Raw genomic sequence first — 18,893 nt, forward strand, 5'->3', positions numbered from 1 at the left:
GGATAATAAAATGTCTGCAGACAAACAACTAAGTTCAGCACAGCTAGAGATATTTCTATTGAAATAAATACATTGCATTTGAAAGACAGTCAGTGTGATTCCATTAAATGAACAAATGTTGATTTAAATTACCCGTCTCCCACAATTAGCTGAACCTGCCCATTGAACACCTATGCCCACCAGCTGGAATAGGTAATCCAATACATGTACAGCAATATTTTTCTTCAATTACCTATAATTTTAAATCTATGGAAATTATTGTAATGGTTAAAATGGTCTTTCACTAAAGATACTTATTCCATGCCTCATTATATAATCAGTCATCTAGCACAGAATGCTCGAACAGACGTGTAAACAGATATTACATTTTATAAAACAATATTGATCAGATATTGCTAGAGGAGATTCTGAAATACTTAGGGCTGTTGGGCCATATCTGGGCCTCAAAGGGTCTTTTAAACTATTTTTTTTCTTTTAGCCCTTTCCCTGAATAAGGAAGCAGTTATGGTTCCAATTCTTTCCTTGCAAAATATAATATGGTCATCAACACAAATAAAAATGTTGAGCGACAGAATTTCATTTTTGATGTGAGCTGGTGTGCTCATGGTGTGGACGCGGGGACTCTGTGGCTAAGACGCTGAGCTTGTTGACCAGAATGGTCGGCAGCTCAGCGGTTTGAATCCATAGCCCCGCATAACCGAGTGAGCTCCCGTGACTTGTCCCAGCTTCTGCTAACCCACCAGTTTGAAAGCATGTAAAAATGCAAGTAGAAATATAGGAACCACCTTTGGTGGGAAGGTAACAGCATTCCGTGCGCCTTTGGTATTTAGTCATGACCATGACCACATGACCATGGAGACGTCTTCGGACAGTGCTGGCTCTTCAGCTTTGAAACGGAGATGAGCCCTGCCCCCAGGAGCCAGAAATGACTAGCACGCATGTGCGAAGAGAACCTTTACCTTTACCTAGTGTGCTCACAGTAAAAAAAAATATGACAAAGTTATATTATCTTTAAAATGTTGAAAACTTACAAGATAAGCTTTTTTTTTTCTGAAGCCAAACCCAGACAGTTTGAGACAGTGCAGAGATTCTCTGAAAAATGATCAGATTGGCTATTTTATTGTTTGTTTATTTGTTTGTATCCTGCCTTCATTCTTTTTTACAAAATTGTGCCCAAAATCTCAAAAGAGAGAGCTGTAACCTGCATTGCCTTGTGCTTCTTTTCAGTAAATGAGTTCACGGTCATCAGGAAGAAGTTCAGGTGTCCCTATTGCAGCTTCTCAGCCATGCACCAGTGCATCTTGAAAAGGCATATGCGATCCCACACAGGAGAACGACCCTACCCGTGTGAAATTTGTGGGAAGAAATTCACCCGACGGGAGCACATGAAGCGGCACACCTTGGTAAGCTGGGACGTCTAGGGACGTTGCAAGAGGCAAGGAGGGATAGAAACTTGAGATCTGCGTGAAAGAGGATGTGGGTGAGCAGAGGGATGATTGACCGAGATATTGTGCCCACAGCTTTTGCATCCTCCTTTCTATTTATTGGGCCATATTTTTTGCCAACATCGCATATAGTGAGGGATTTAAAAATTTGTAACAGAACTATGAAAACATTAAGTACACTCGAAACAAGAATATGGTTTTATTTTTATTTATTTCTATTCTGCTTTCATTATATTTTTATAAATAACTAGCTGATAATCCGGTGTAGCCCGGGTATGTTTTTATCCCAATCCTGTATTAGAGGGAGCCCCCTTGTGGAGTACTGCAAAGCAGTTACCATGGCAATTCCACTGGGCTGTATAGTAGAAGCCATTTTAAGGCACAATAGGCTGTATCTTAACAGAACTTGAATCCAAAATGCACACTATCACGGTCAAAAGTACTGTGACTTGACACTATAGATATAATTCAGTCCTTTTCATTTCAGCAGCCCAGGAGTTCTGGAGTTATGCTGGAACACACACTGACACAGACACACACACACACAGACACACACACCGAGCGGTGTTAAGGGTGTCTTACCCCCATAGTATTTGTTTCCAGAGAGTAGGTCATCTGTGTACCAATTTTGGTTGAAATTGCTTGAAGCGTTCCAGAGTTATGCTGGAACATACACACACGCACAGCCATATTTACATATTTATTTATTTATTTATTACTTGAACTTATTAGTCGCCCCCTCTCCCCACAGGGACTCGGGGCGACGTACAAAAGTATTATATAGCGTACAGAGGAGGTAAGAATAAATAAATAAGTTACAATACCTAAAAAAGTTAAAACCCCAGTGAAATTAACCCTTAAAAACTAAAATTACCAATTAAAAATGCCCTGGGCTGGAGAGGTTGTAGAATTATGCCAGGTCAGCTAGTCGAAACAGGTAGGTTTTCAGCTTCATATGGAAGGAGCGAAGGTCGGTTGTAGTCCTGATGTCTGGGGGGAGGTCATTCCAAAGGGTGGGGCCCACTACAGAGAAGGCCCTACTTCTGGGCGCTGCCCTCTGGCACTCTCTGGAGGACGGCACCCGGAGTAGTCCCTCTCTGTGTGAGTGGACGGGTCGCAGGGATGTATGGGGCAGGACGCGATCCCGCAGGTAACTAGGCCCTGTGCCATGGAGCGCTTTGAAGGTGGTAACCAGCACCTTGAAGCGCACCCGGTAGGCCACAGGAAGCCAGTGCAGCTCGCGCAGGATAGGTGTTATATGGGAGAACCTCGATCTCCCCATAATTACCCACGCGGCTGCATTCTGGACCAACTGCAGTCTCCGGGTGCACCTCAAGGGGAGCCCCATGTAGAGAGCATTACAGTAGTCCAGGCGAGACGTCACCAGCGCGTGAGTGACTGTACGCAAGGCCTCCCGGTCCAAAAGGGGCCGCAATTGGCGCACCAGGCGAACCTGGTGGAACGCCCCCCTCGCCACGGCTGCCACATGATCTTCCATAGACAGCCGGGCATCAAGGAGGACGCCCAAATTGCGTGCCCCTTCCACCGGGGCTAATTGATCATCTCCGATGGTCAGCGATGGCATATGCTGGTTGAACCGGGAAGCCGGAAGCCACAGCCACTCTGTCTTGGAGGGGTTGAGCCTGAGCCTGTTGTCATCCATCCAGACCCGTACGGCATATGTATATACTCAAGGTAGCAAAGACACACAGTATTTTTTTTCTCCTCCTATTTTCCCCATAACAATCCTATAAGAGAGGAACTGTCCCAAAGTCATCTAACCAGCGTTTGGGCCTAAAGTGGGACTAGTACAGTCTCCTGTGATTGGCCAGTCACCCAGCTACAATAGCTTTCATGCCTAAGACGGAACTAGAACTTACCATTTCCTAGTGATTGGCCCAAAGTCACCCAGCAGGCTTTTGTGCCTAAGGCAGGACTAGAACTCTCAGTCTCCTGGCTTCCTTAACCAGTAGACCAAATTAAAGAGTAAAATAAAATTAACAAGGCATGTTCAATATAAACAGAATCTACATATTGACTTTGAGAAGCAGGTTTTTAAAACCCATTCCTGGTATGTGTGAGTAGCGTTCTTTCTTATCTGCCACTTAGCCTATGAAACTGACAGATAGATTGTTTTGTTGTTGAAAATCAATAGGTTTATAAACTGGAGCAATATTTTTGCCAAATTATGTGATCAGTATTTAGTAAGATATATGTGTTGGTAGCAGTGACCTGCGGTGAGGTTTATGGCTGATGAGGCTGGAAGGTGAGGAATGGGACCACGTGTGCTGGAGGCTGAGGCTGCCTCAGCCTCCAGCACACGTGATCCCATTCCCCGCCTTCCTGAGCGTGCTCCGCCGGCTCGCGCTCCGCAGTCCTCGAAAGCGACTGGGGAACGACGAGAACCTTCCTGCCTCTGCTGGACTTTGCGCGCTCCTCGCGACTGCATATTGCAGTTGCGAGGAGCGCGCGAAATCCAGCAGAGGCAGGAAGGTTCTCGTCGTTCCCCAGTCGCTTTCGTGGCTTCGTCATCCGGGAGCGCCGACAGCATTTCTGCCTCCACAGCTCCCGGGCGCGGCCGGACGGAGGTAACCAGAATGGCGCCGAGGCAGTCCGGCGGGCGAGCGACCGAGGATCAGGCTGCCTCGCTCGCTCTTTCGTCCGCCCGGACCGCCTTGGCGTCGCTGTGGCTACATCCGTCCGGCCGCGCCCGGGAGCTGCGGAGGCAGAAATGTTGTCGGCGCTCCCGGATGACGAAGCCACGAAAGCGACTGGGGAACGACGAGAACCTTCCTGCCTCTGCTGGACTTCGCGCGCTCCTGTCGCTTTCGCGCTTCGTCATCCTGGAGCGCCGACAACATTTCTGCCTCCGTAGCTCCGCAGCTCCCGGGTGCGGCCGGACGGATGTAGCCACAGCGACGCCGAGGCGGTCCGGGCGGACGAAAGAGCGAGCGAGGCAGTCTGATCCTTGGTTGCTCGCCCGCCGGACTGCCTCAGCGCCATTCTAGCTACCTCCGTCCGGCCGCGCCCGGGAGCTGCGGAGGCAGAAATGTTGTCGGCGCTCCCGGATGACGAAGGCACGAAAGCGACTGGGGAACGACCCAGTCACTTTCGTGGCTTCGTCATCCGGGAGCGCCGACAACATTTCTGCCTCCGCAGCTCCCGGGTGCGGCCAGACGGATGTATATAATATTATAATATTATATATATATATATAGTATATAATATTATATACTATTATTTCATGAAGAGAGGTGAGGCTCTGCCTCCCCTGCCTCCCCTGACTGCACGTCCCTGGTTGGTAGAGAAGATTGCTTTGGGGATATGTAATGCTCCAAAGATTACTTAAGTAGCTAAATATTTCCTTTTATACTACAAGAGTATTTTTCTAGTTTAATGGTAATCATGGTGGCATTTATTTTTCATAATATTACACATGACTTTTTCTGAATTCTTTTTCTTGAGTGAGCTAAAACTACATACCTCCGGTCACTTTCAGAAATGAACCATAAATGGAAATAAATTAATGGGAAACTTATTGCAGGAAGACTAATTAAGCGATCTGCTTGTTATCTGGTGATAAGATATTGTATTATAGATAGTCTTTGACTTACAGCCACAATTAAGCTCAAAATATCTCTTTGCTAAGCCAGGTAGTTAAGTAAATTTTTGCACCATTTTATTACCTTTTTTGCCACAGTTGTTAAGGCAAAAAAGTTAATCACTGCAGATGTTAAGTGAAAGTGCATCTGGTTTCCCCCATTGACTTTGCTTGTTGGAAGTCAGGGTGTCAATTTCTAAGCACCCGAATTTTGATCCTATGTCCGTGGGCATGCTGCCATGGTCATAAGTGTGAAAAACAGTTATGGGTCACTTTTTTCAGTGCCTTTGTAACTTTGAATCCTCATTAAATGAATAGTTGTAAGTCAGTTCCTAAGGGGATGCGGTGGCTCAGTGGCTAAGATGCTGAGCTTGTCGATCAGAAAGAAGGTCAGCAGTTCAGCAGTTTGAATCCCTAGCGCCGCGTAACGGAGTGAGCTCCCGTTACTTGTTCCAACTTCTGCCAACCTAGCAGCAAAAATGCAAGTAGAAAAATAGGGACCACCTTTGGTGGGAAGGTAACAGCGTTCCATGCGCCTTCGGTGTTTAGCCATGCCAGCCACATGACCATGGAGACATCTTCAGACGGCGCTGGCTCTTCAACTTTGAAACAGAGATGAGCACTGTCCCTTAGAGCCGGAAACGACTAGCACATATGTGCGGGGGAACCTTTACCTTTACCTTAAGTCAGTTCCTATACTATTTTAACAGTAGCATTTTTCTAGAAAAGAAGTCTTTTAGTGGTGTTTCAGCTCCAGCTCACACAACACATTGAAGCAAAACAATGAGAGCCCTAGCACCGTGATTGCAAACTTATGGCACCACAGGTGGCACGCAGAGCCATTTCTGAGGGCACGTGAAGCATTGCCCTGTCAGCCCCAGCACACATGCGCGCGCTGGCCAACTGATTTTGGCCTTGATTTTCGGCCATTTTTCGCCCTCCGTACCCTTCAGGAAAGCCTCCTGAAGCCTCCAGAGGGAGAAAAACAGCCCAACGCAGAAACTGGCCTTACGAAGGTTTCAGTGAGGCACGCGGGGTTGTGCGTGCATTTGCGGGGGGAGGGCACTGCGTTATGGGTGTGGGTATGCACGACCCCTCCCATGCTCCCCACGCTTTTGGCACGCCTCGACAAAAAGGTTAGCCATCGCCACCCTAGCAGGTTTAGTGTTAAATCTTGGTTATAGTTTTTAGTAGCATATCGTATCATGCACATTCGGTCCATTGGAATACTTTAGGAGTCAGTTTGGATTTAAAACTAGGTTAAATCATTAGCCAGTTAAATGTGCTTTATGAGTAGACCAGAGCTCTCCTAACCCATCCCCACACACTCCTCCAGTATTTGGTTTGAAGAAATCTGAGGCCTCCTGCCATCAGAATATTTCAAATGCTTCAGATTTTTAAAAGAGAAAAAAATGCATGTGAATATTGAATGGAAGTCTTATATCGGTCTTTAAACCATTCCCAAGACTTTTGTAGCAAGATCCAAACATAGGAAGTGCATCCGTGAAAGAAATCCTGTTTCCTCCCAGCTGTTCTCTGGATATCGGGGCAGGATATTTTGCAGACAGGCTTTCTTGCACCCAGTTGCCTTCTGGAAATGGCGTGTCTTCCTTTCCATGGGGAAAACGTTTCAACGCTCAGCTGATACGCTACTGTCTGCTTACCGCAGGTGCAAGGTTGCATCTTGTCTTGCCAAATGGCGGCGTTTTGTAGATGAAGATGGGCAGCTAGCTTGCATTGCTTCAGCAGCAATGTTTAGGGGCCACTACACTCTGTTGCCATAGTACCCAGAACCTGCTGCCTTCTTCCTTCTCCCTGCGAATCCTTGTCCATTCGGATGACTGCCTCGGCCATCTGGACAAGGGACCAATTGCTCCCAAGATGCCCCTTGATTTGCTCCATTGGGGTGGGCTTTGGTTAGCCCGAGATATTAATTCAGCTACAGACACACATGCCTCCGATCTCTTCTTTGTTCTTTCTTGAAACTAAACTCACTGCAGTGGTTGAATTTCAGGTACATTTAAAATAAAAATTAAAATTGGAAGATTGCAAGGCATGTACAAGGGGGACAAGCTATCATCAGTTGATAATGAAAAATAAAAACTATCTGCACAAAGATGCGAAAAAAGGAAAATGCTTGTATGTTTATGTCCTTTCAAATATATAGGGATGGTTTCTGAGGGGAAAATAGCAACAGAAAGGAATATTATTAATAAGAATATCCGTAGCTTGGGGTTGGCATAAGGAGCCCTTTCTGCTCTCTAAGCTTGGTTGGTTTCTTGCAGATGTTTCATTACCCAAACTAGGTAACATCATCAGTGCTAGAAAGGAGTGAGGTGTGTGGAAAGGAGAAGAAGGAGAAGGAAGGCGGTGGGGTCCTTGGTGCTCTCTGAGCTTGGTTGTTTTCTTGCAGACGTTTCATTACCCAACTAGGTAACGTTATCAGTGCTAGTGATGTTGTTATTAGCACTGATGATGTTACCTAGTTTGGGTAATGAAACGTCTGCAAGAAAACAAGCAAGCTCCGAGAGCACCATGATCCCTCAAGGAGTGTTTTGTATGTTCACCGCCTTGACTTACTTATAAGGTAATAAAGTTGCAATAACACACTATTTCATAAAGAATATTTATATTTAATTTGTGCTTTGCTATGCTTTTGTGGCATAGGGCAGATAATAACCAAGGCCTTTGGAGGCAAAATAAAATGCAATTAAATCAAAATAAACATTTGTTTATCTGTGGTCACTGACAAAATATACTTAAAAGTTTCCCCCACCTTTGATTATATCTGGCAACAAAACGCCTGGGCAGGGAGAGAATGATTGGCACAGAGTCTGCCTGTCGAGATATATGGTTGTGTGGACACTTGAACAATATTAAGACCAACACAATTTAATCTCAGCAGTACTTAAAAGAATATAACTAGGGTTTGATGCAATACGGGTAGTCGTTGACTTACGAACACAGTTGAGCCCAGAATTTATGTTGCTAAGTGAGAAACTTGTCAAGCGAGTTTTACCCCATTTCACAACTTTTCTTGCCACGTATGTTAAGTGAATCACTGCAGTTGTTCCATTAGTAACACAGTAGTTAAGGGAATCTGGCTTCCCCATTTTCTTGGCTTGTCAGAAAGTCTCAAAAAGAGATCAGCTGACACCCCTCCCCCGGGGACCCTGCTTCCGAATGTAAATTATGTGATCATGGGGGTGCTGCAGCAGTCATAAGTATGGACAATGGTTGTAAGTCACTTTTTTTCAGCGACATGACAACTTCGAATGGTTACTAAATAACAGTGTACAACAAACTGTCCTAAGTCGAGGACCACCTGTATAAACTACATCAGTGATGGCTAACTTTTTTGTTGTCGTGTGCCGAAAGCCTCCCTGCAGCCTCCTGAGATCAAAAACAGGTCGCGGGGGGTGGGGTGCACTGCCCCCCGTGCATGCGTGCATGTCTCCCGCATGCGCAATGCTCCTGCGCATGCATGGCAGAGACCTGAAAATCAGCTGGATTGTGGGAGGTGCACGCGCATGCACGTTGGAGCTGAGCTGGGGCTACAGCTCGCGTGCCCGCAGAGAGGGCTCTGCATTCCGCCTGTGGCACGCATGCCATAGGTTCGCCATCACGGACCTACATTATACCCCGAGGACATTGTTCCTCCGCTAATTTACCTGCTTTAACTTTTGTCTTCCTTCCCAGGTTCACAGCAAAGACAAAAAATACGTCTGCAAAGTGTGCAGCCGGGTGTTCATGTCCGCCGCCAGCGTGGGCATCAAGCACGGTTCCCGTCGCCACGGCGTGTGCACAGACTGTTCCGGTCACGGCATGGCTGGCCACTTGGAAGCCGGTGGGGGAGACGGGTCCCCGGATGGATTGTTCGGCCCCGAAGGCCCTTACGCTGAAGACCCCGACGACCTCAAGGCGGAAGGAGACGAGGAGGAGGAAGACGACCTGAAATGGAAAGAGGAGACGGAGATTTCACAAGACGAGGCCATCTTGGAAAACGACAAAGATGGCGCTGACTCTGCCCCAGAGAACCCTGGGGAGGCCGAGAAGGATTTCGCTTGGATTTCTTAGGGATTTGGGGGGGGTTTCCTGCCGGTTTGGGGATCGCATGGTGGAAAGAGCTGTGTCAGGAAAGCTGCAGCAGCCTGGCGATTGTCCCCATGTATAGAAACGCATTATGTGTGAGGACTTTTTTTGGGGGGGGTCAAAGATAAATTCGCTGTCGGATTTTTGCATCAATAAGCATTTTCCCTCGATGCTGTCACTTCCTTCTTTTAAATCCTTCCAACCGTTTTAAAAATAGGAAAAGAAGAAAATGATACATATATTATTTTTTCCACGGTCAAATGTAACACAGAGAGAATATGTGCTTCTCCCAATGATAATTATCAAAAATGTTTGAAAATAACTACCCTCCCAGCAGCAGGGGAACGTGGTATCAAGGTTACCGGTGGTAAACAAAACGGTGGGAGCGTTTGAGAACCCAGCCGGAGAGAACAATAGGTTTGACCGTCTGCAGCAGCCTTCTCTAGAACTGTTGTCCTCTTTCCCTGAAGTGGGCTGATCAAAGGATTAATTTAGCCCACTGGCATTTGAATAACCTCAGGTTGCCTCCATTTATAACTTGCTTGCTAAATGAGGGCAGAGTGAGACACCCACGCCACAAACATGCCCCCTTGTGGCTGAGTCTCAAACAAAATCCACTTTTCTGTCTTTGGATGTGTCTCTTTCTTGCTCGTTCAGGGACAGAAGCGATGTTGGAAGCGAGCATCGTGGCCGTGTGAGGAACCAAAAGGTTTTCTTGGCCAAGCTCCGTTAAGAAATAGCTGGGTTGGGTTGGGGTTACTAAGCCACGCATCGAGTCACTACGTCGGCTGGGCCGATCTTTGCCGTTGGGTCAAGTAGGGAGCCTGTACAGATCGTCTGTGGCACAGTCCCCTCTCAAGGCATGAGTGCTAATCAAGTCCACATCGATATAGCAAGCATTGTGAGCAGGAAAATCCCACTTGGTTTCCCAGCCTGAATAGCAGATGTGTTTCACTGCCCTAAGGAAATCTCACATATTCCTCCAAAAACAGGTGTGGTGGGATTCTAACTGGTTTGGGCGAAGTGGTAGCACCCACGATCAGCTGGGAGCGAACTGGTTCGCTCCAATGATCGGTTGCCCCCTCCCCCCTCCCCCCTGCCCCTGCTCTGTCCTGTCCTTTATTTCCTGCTTTCTAGCTCATCTCAATCGTGTGGCACAGTTGGTTTTCCCCCCAACTCAGCTGTTCTACTTACCATTGCTGACTTGGAAGGTAAGCAGCTGAGCTTCTAAATGCTCCATTTTTAGCACTGCGTGCGCAAAGCACACATGCACGCAAAGCGCTCACCGAACCGGTTGTTAAACCGGCAGCATCCCACCGCTGTCCAAAGGCCTCAGTGCCTCTTTAGTTTTAGGCTCTGCACATTTGGGGAAGGAACCTTCTGTATTTACACAAGATATTTCGTGTCCTTTCTTCTCTGCAATGATTGAATAGGATTTCTGACTACTTTTCCGGGACAGCTTTAAAAGGGTCGTTTGGCCAATAACTCTTGTTCTTTCATCTTTGCCTCCTGCACTGAAGCAGAGAAAAGTGCACCTGAAAGCTCTCAGCTGCAGAACCTGCAGTTTCATTCCGAAGACTGTGAGGCTCAAAACCATTCTCTTAAAACTGACTTTAAAAAAAAAAAACAAGTTAGAGAGGTCAAACAGTTAAAGGTGCTGTGTGTGTGTTAACAGGATCCGTGTATTGTCAGATCTGATAACCAAGGTAACATATCATAATTTCTAAAGAGTAATATATCCTTTCCTTCTCTGGCACTTTTTCTAACTTTTGGAATCTTGGCATGCTTTAATAATGTAACCTAAGGAGTTGGGAACATCCTGCTTTCAAGAGTTTTGTATCATTTTCTCTATTACTTTTTAATTGTAGCTTCTTCATAAGTCAGTGGAGGAGGGAGAAGTGTACAAGAATGAAAGACACCCGGCATGGTTAATCCTCCAGGAAGAATCTCCTTGATGTTTCTAAAAGGGAAAGGGAAAGAAAAGCATCATTTCCTAGTTAAAGAACCTTCCTATGCAGGTTTGTAGAGGAGCACCCTTGGCTTAACATACTAAAAGCCAGTTAGAAAATGAGTGCTGAAGTCGTGCCAAATTGCAGGGGTTTGTACTTACGATTATTTTTAATTTATTTATTACATTTGTACGCCACCCATGGCTCTGCAAATGACTCTGGGCAGTTTATGATGTTACAAATAACTGAATAAAGCAATTACAGAATTGGAACATTAAAACATCAAACCCTGAAGCGTTAAAAGTAACATTAGATAAAAAGAACCAATGCATAGATGGGATGGAGGCGAGAGATCTGTACTAGTCTACTTCCAAAATAGGATGCCCGTATCAGGGGCCCTAGGTCAGTTGGCAGAGCCAGATTTAAGGTAGCATTATCCACCCTGTGATCATGACAAGAAAATACATCCAGGCCTTATTGTATCAATGCAGTAATTTTGGTGCCTTACTTTGGGCTGGCCTTGAAACACACCCTGCTTCAAACTCTGCCTATGCTTGTACTTCTATGTAATCTAACTGGAGATCATGGAAAGACAGAAAATAACGGATTATTAAGAGCAATAGAATCATCTGCTTATGCTTCCTTAGATTCTAGAAGGCTGCCCCAAAGACTACCGTAAATGGGCTCCATGCCAGGCATCCTGCAACTTAATTTGTAAGGTGGATTGTTTGTGTCTCCCCTAAAAGGGCTTCGAATCCAAAGAAAGACAATCCATGGCAGTAGCAGCTTATCGGTGCTAAAAGGCTCCCCGTTTAAATTTTGCATTTCTCACTGGGGAGGTCCGATCCAAAATGACACTCCAGTTTGCACTAAGGAACAGTTTCCTCCAAGCTGTATATTTTACCTATCTTTGTTTCATTACATATCACAACTCCGCTGTTTCCTTCTTCCTGCAGCAAAGAGAACCGAGGGGGCAATTTAAGAAACAGGCTGTTCTGCTCGTGTCTTCTTCCAATCTATCAATTCTCACCTTTTCCCCATCATAGTTTTTATTTTTCCCACACTCCCCATTTGTTGGAGGGCTGCAATTTAAGCTACTGTTTTCTTGAAGTCAAAGAATGCATTTTATTGCCTGCATTGACCCAACATGCTTAACATAGTTACTGCATCAATTTGTTTTCTGAGTTTACGGAATAATTGAACCATAAACTAACCTAATAGACTTCAGACCACCTGCTAAGACACCAAAACCAAGGTTAAAAGTAACCAAGTTTAGCATCCAACCCCCAGACGAGCAGCATATACATTTGACAAATGTCTGTGGGGATTCTCAGTCATCCAGGTCATAGTTGTCTCAAAAGTGTTTTTTCAAAAGGCAGCTGGCCTGTTTTTTTCCTTGAGGAAGAGGTTTTGCTTCTCATCTAAGAAGTTTCATCGGTTCACCAGTTGCCTTTTGAAAAAGATAAGATAATTAAATAAACGTATAGATGCAGGTGTTAAGTCTGACTTTGTTCTGGTTAAGCAGGTTGGAGAAAATACAGCTTTTGCATGAATGTGGGATACTTGGTGGACTTTTTTGAAGATGTGTGTTCATTTAACCATTGAAGAAAACATCCAACCAAATATTTTATTATCATTTTCAAATGAAAGAAGGGCGAATCGGAGGGGAAGGGGTAATTTTTAACAGATCTTTGCAACTTCTTGCATTTTGTATTGTATTTTAACCAGAGGGCGATATTTTAAGATTAGGTTTTTGTATACTTTTTTAAAGGGCTTGGGAAAAAACCAACAATTTCACCCACCTCACTGGGTGCAGGATACATAGAAACCTTTTCTTCAGTTTCTCGGCTCTCCCTTGCCTTAGCAACTTTCTCATTTATCAATGATGGTTCCAAAAGCCTTCCTAAGATTCAGTTCCCTCTTGGTTCCATCTCAACGGGCATCTTTTTAAAAAAAATCAGCTGGCTTCAAATTCTGATGTTTAAGGGGGGACAGTTTTCAAGTTTTGGAGACATTCCATTTCCCTCCTACCCAGACCTGAGAACTGGATTTCCCACTCTTCTGCCTTATTCAAGTAGGACTCCCGCAGCCCTGGGTTTTACTTCCAATTACATATATGAAGTGCAGTCCTATTCAAAAAGAGGGATGGGGGAGGACTTCTAATTTCTCCTGGATCTTTCCTTGTGCCTTCTCCCCCCTCTGCCCTTGTGTGGTCAAAATTGGTTCCTAGTTGGTCTAATCTGCAATGTTAGCATATAACTGAGGCAAAAGATTTGAATACAATCCACCTCACCCTGTTCTCTTTAAGTCACTATCTCGTTCCCTTTTCCTTCCCTGTTCCATGCTGGTTAGATTTTACTTATTATATTTTGAAGAGGTTATTTTGTTTTTGTCCTTCACTCTCTCGTTTCTCTCTCCTTTCTGCTTAAAATAGTGGACTCTTTGCTTTTGCAGCTGTTTATCAACAACGCAGAGGAGAAGCAACCACATTAAAGTCTGTAAAGCTATGGCCGATGTCGGTTGCAATGCTTTTGTGCGCAAGGGGGACGCCTCCAGATTTTTGCTAACCAAATTCGGTAGAATACATGATGCTTGAGGTTGAGCCATTGGGCCTGGCTGTGTTTTATATTCCACAAATAGAGACGTTTTGGAAAAGCAGCTGACATCTTGGGAGTTTCTGAACAAGGAAACCTAACTGTTATGGGGCATAAGTCATGTTGCACAGCTTTTAAGAGCCATGATGGCACAGTGGTTAGAATGCAGCACTGCAGGCTAAATCTGCCTACTGCTAGGAGTTCGATCCTGACCGGCTCCAGGTTGACTCAATCTTCCATCCTTCCGAGGATGAAATGAGGGGCCAGATTGTTGGAGGGAAGTATGCTGACTGTAAACCGCTTAGAGAGGGCTGTGAAGTGGTATATAAGTCTTAAGTGCTACTGCTATTTTGTCCACCTCATGGGATTCTGCCTAGGAGAATGGTGCAGTGGCCTAGAGGTGGAGCTCTCAACTCACAGTCAGGAGACTGTGAGTTCGGTCCTAGGTAGAGGCAGATATTTCTGTCTCGGGGCACAATGAGAATGTATCTACTGAACAAAACTCAGCATTGGCAACAGGAAGGGCATTCGGCCAGTAAATACCCAGCTCCATTCAGTTTGCCCAGACTCCACCAAGCAAGGGATTATGGGCTTGTTAAAAGGATGATGATGATGAGGGGATTCTACCCAGGAGGCATTGTTATGGGTCGTTCTATCTACGGTTGCTTTGTGAGCTGCTAGAATGGAGTTCTATCAATCTTGCGCAATCCTAATGCTCAACGGGCCCGCCACTGACTCCAATGGGATGCTTGCTTTGTTCTGCAAACAAGCCGGGGATGTTTGCTGTTCCAGCAGTTGCGGCGATCTGTACAAAAAACAGGCAAAATGCCAAAGGAAATCAAAGGCCGGGCTCGCGTGTTGCGCTAGACTTAACATTTTGTGTAAATCCAGCCCTGGGAGTTCGTAAACATGGATTTACGGCTGGCTTTTGATTTTCGATGAGGAATGATTAGGCGTGGATTGGGAGGTGTTTCGTTTTTTGTTTTTAAAACAAACCACTATGTTTTAGGTCTTGTATTTTACATTTTGGTGGTTCCGTGCCTCGAAATGCCAGGAAACCTTGCCACCGAATTCCCCGCAATTAATAGCCGGGTGCGGATAGAGGACCAAATAGAAAAGAGGCTCGGGTGCTGTATGCAGCCCATTTTATGGCCAATTATGGATTATTCCAGAGTTCCCCAACCTTTCCAGCTTTGCGGGGCAGGGGGCGCGAGGGGAGATTCCGTGTGAGCGGCAGACACTCACGCATTCACCCGCCACTTCCGTAGTCCAGTTCTGAATGGCTCAAGGCCCAGTAGTGGGCCTCAGTCCCCTGGAGCTGGGAACTCCTGGATTATAGTAAACCATAGGACGGGGAAAAAATGTATCCAGTCTGGGTGCCTTGAAGAGTTGATGAGAGGCATTGATGGGTGCTGTAGTACTTGCCTACCAAGCATTATAGCTGGGTTTGCCCACTGTGACAACTTAAAGACACCTGGACTTCAATTCCCAGAATTCCCCAGCCAGCATGGCTGGCTGGGGAATTCTGGGAGTTGAAGTCCAACGTCTTAAAAGTTGCCAAGTTGGGTAAGCCCTGCATTAGAGGAAGGATGGGTGTTAGAATAGAATAGAGCTGGAAGGGACCTTGGAAATCAGCCCCCTGCTCAAGCAGGAGACCCTATATCATTTCAGACAAGCGACTGTCCAGTCCCTTTTTAAAAACCTCTGGTGATGAAGCACCCACAACCTCTGGTGGCAAGTTGTTCCACTTGTTAATTGTCTTCACTGTCAGGAAGTTTCTCCTTAGTTCTAAGTTGCTTCTCTCCTTGACTAGTTTCCACCCATTGCTTCTTGTCCTACCCTCAGGTGCTTTGGAGAATAGCTTGACTCCCTCTTCTTTGTAGCAGCCCCTCAAACACTGGAATTCTATCATGCCCTCCCCCCACCCCATTCCTTCTGTTCTCTAAAGTAGCCAAACCCAAATCCTGCAGCTGTTCTTCATGTTTTAGTCTCCAGGCCTTTGATTGTCTTAGTTGCTTTTCTCCGAACCTTCTCCAAAGATGTGACCCACAGGGCTAGCCCTATCATCAGACCATCCCCTTTGGGGGGGTGGGGGTGGAGGGAGAAGATAGATTGGGGTGATGAGCGCTACAGTCTACTGGCTATTTCATCTCTTGTACCCAACTCTTCCTGAAATCCTTGGACTGCTACCTCAGTTGTGCTAAGGGAAACTCTTTTCACCGCCAGTCCAATTATCTACTCATGATCTCAGAAAAGGACATTATGATAGTCGGTCTTGGCTTTTGTCCCAAGAGACTGTGACGTGACTTTTCCATCTTTGGTAGGACTCATAACACGCAAGCTGCATCTTTGTGAAAACCCTACCGGTCGTCAGGCAGATCCATCCAGCTTTACGGGTTCTCTCCCCCCCCCCTGCGTTAAAATACAATTTCATGAGTTGAAAGCATTTCCTCTGTATTTCAACGCAATAAGCACTGGGGGGTATTTTGCAATCCATGATCTGAAGGATGAAAAAAAAAAGCAATTTATTATGGCCGTTCCTTCTCATTTCATTTGATGAAGACCTTTTATTGGGACTGGAGGGGACAGTTTTGACTCCATGCAGCTTTTGAACACATAAAGCAGTGGTGGGGCTCAAAAAAATTTATTACTGGTTCTGTTTGTGCGGCTTGATGGGCATGGCAGGGAGAAGGATACTGTAAAATCTCCATTCCTACCTCACTCCAGGGGAAGGTTACTGCAAAATCCCTCCCTACCAGCTGGGACTCGGGAGGCAGAGAAGAGATGGGGGTACGGCCAGCCACGGGTGGTATTTGCCGGTTCTCCAAACTACTCAAAATTTCCACTACCAGTTCTCCAGAATTGGTCAGAATCTGCTAGGATACCACCTCTGACTGAATTAGCCAGAGATCGTCTGAATATATTTGATCTTTCCGAACTGGCAATAGCTTTATTTTGTTTTTCGCAGCAGCTACTGGGTAGATTTCTGCCTACAAAGTATTTTCTATATCCAGGAGCTGTCTCTCATCCCTCTTCTAAGGGAGGGCAAGTTGGATTTGCAAGAAAGAAAGAAAAAATTGACACAATCAGAGATTTAATCTGAAAAAAACAAACACCACCTGATTCTATTTTGGCAATCGTCAGATTAAGAAAATGTTTTCCTGGAGGCAAACAGGAATCCAATCTATGGTTTTAAAATAATCTGCTCAAATCCTTCCAGCATTTTAAAGATGCCAGGATCGAAAACCATCCTGAGATACTAGGTTTGCATGTCTTCACGGGATGAATTTCCTTCCAATTTCAAATACCATTAGCTTTGGTTTTCTTCCCCACCTTGTCCAAGGCAGGGAGGGAATGAGCTTCTCCTGCAGGACTTTAAACTACAATCCTCCCTTTTACAATGAAGCCTGACCCCTGCTGCGCAGAATGGTGAAAAGGGAAAAGAGGCCACTTGGCGATTGTCTTCTTCCAGGAGATGGAGCCTGCCTCAAAACGCTTGTGGCCCTTGGTTAGCAGATCTGCAAGGAACTTTTGTACATGCATTTGCACCAGAAACTCTGAAGCGATTGCTACAGAAATCAATAGATTAGATAGATCGATTTGCCTGAATCTTGTTTGTAGAACAGCCCTGTTCAATCCGTGCTATTGCAGGAAAAAACGTCGGCCAGAAATCTCGGGACAGCGTTATCAGCCATGGTGGATAACTTCTAGGGATGCTGGCTGAAAGAAGTTTGATTCACCTTAGGCTCATTCAGACACACAGCATAGGAAGAAAAAAAGTCAGCGGAATGTCTCTAACAGGATTACAATTTGGTTTTTGCCTCTCTGAAGTTAGTGCTCCTTGGGCTCAATCCCAGCAGCCTTCTGCTAAAACGGGGGCTAGGCCGTTCTCATTTCCGTGCTTCCACATTTGCACAGCTTCTTCCTCTGTTAAAATGCCACAGACTTGAAAACTCCAGGTGTTTTTTTTTCAATGCAAAAACTGAAAAAATGCAATAGTAACAACATTTTATTTCATTCTGTGACACGTGCAACTGTTGATGAAAAAAAAAAGCCATACCGAATGGTGTTTTTTTAAAAAATTCTTTTGTGGTTCTCTAATGTATGAATTGGATTTCTGCCTTTTTTTAAAGGATTCCTTCAGAATAAGGGGCACTCTGTGTGTGCGCTTTCATAAATATATATATATTTATTTTTCGGTGTGCTTTTTCACTCTGCCTACTAAAGCGAATGAGGACAGCGTTTAAGCACTGATTTTTTCCCCCCTTGAGAATATTCTATATTACACTGACTTTATATATTATGATAAACTTGTGTTTGTATTGGCAATGTTTAATATTGGGGAGATGAGGGGGACGAAAGATTTTAGTGCCCCGAGGTCTTGGGGATATACACGCTTTGTACTTTTTTCTCCATAGTTCAGGTAACTGGTTTTGTTTTCTAAACCATTTCAAACTTTGTGCGTCTAGATCAGTGTTTCTCAACTTGGACAACTTTTAAGAGATGTGGATTTCCAATACCCAGAATTCTCCAGACAGACGAATTGAAATCCACCTCTCTTAAAATTTGACAAGGATGAGAAACGCAGGCCTGTCTGATTAGATCTGGTCATGGGATTAACTTCAATGAATTTAAAAAAAAAAAAAACACCCACCACTTTCAATAAATCAGGACATTGCTGCTAAAGTGTATCCGTTTATAATTTCACTGTATTCCTTTTAATAATTTCCCGAGCTTTGCCATTTAGATGTGGGGTCCTTGGTGCTCTCTGAGCTTGGCTGTTTGCCTGCAGACCTTTCATGACCCAACTAGGTAACATCATCAGTGCTAGAATGGTGTGTGTGGACAGGATGATTGTGGGATCCTTGGTGCCCTCTCAGCTGGGTTGCTTTCTTGAAAGATGTTTCATGACCCAACTAGGTAACATCATCAATGCTAAAAGGGAGTGGGGTTTGCTCTCTGTTTATATATACAGTAGCTTGCCCTGTCAGTGTTCTGTGTGTTTTCTCCTTGGTAGCTCTTTTCAAAAAATTGAGAAAATATAATTTGAGTTGACTTTTGGGGGAAGCCAAAGTAGTATGAATCCAGATAGAATACCATAGCAGAGTTGGAAGGGACCTTGGAGGTCTTCTAGTCCAACCCCGTCTAGGCAGGAAACCCTACAGCCCTACAGACAAATGGTTATCCAACATCTTAAAGATTTCCAGTGTTG

General features: G+C 45.1%; 1 protein-coding gene across 5 annotated transcripts in view; it reads left to right on the forward strand.

Annotated features, from left to right (window-relative positions):
* The window catches only part of ZBTB46 (zinc finger and BTB domain containing 46), a 67,820-nt gene extending 49,453 nt beyond the window's left edge, over positions 1 to 18,367 (forward strand). For 4 of the 5 annotated variants that reach the window (XM_081949708.1, XM_081949709.1, XM_081949707.1 and 1 more), the window contains 2 exons: positions 1,228 to 1,403; positions 8,746 to 18,367. In XM_081949708.1, the coding sequence (XP_081805834.1) occupies positions 1,228 to 1,403; positions 8,746 to 9,123 (554 nt within the window). In that variant the 3' untranslated portion in view covers positions 9,124 to 18,367. The remainder of the gene's footprint in view (positions 1 to 1,227; positions 1,404 to 8,745) is intronic. The other variant, XR_014175122.1, reaches the window with a different exon arrangement.
* Positions 18,368 to 18,893: the final 526 nt, after the last annotated feature.

The sequence above is a fragment of the Natrix helvetica genome (assembly GCF_964273705.1).
Source record: "Natrix helvetica genome assembly, chromosome: 3".
Classification (NCBI taxonomy): Eukaryota; Metazoa; Chordata; class Lepidosauria; order Squamata; family Natricidae; genus Natrix; species Natrix helvetica.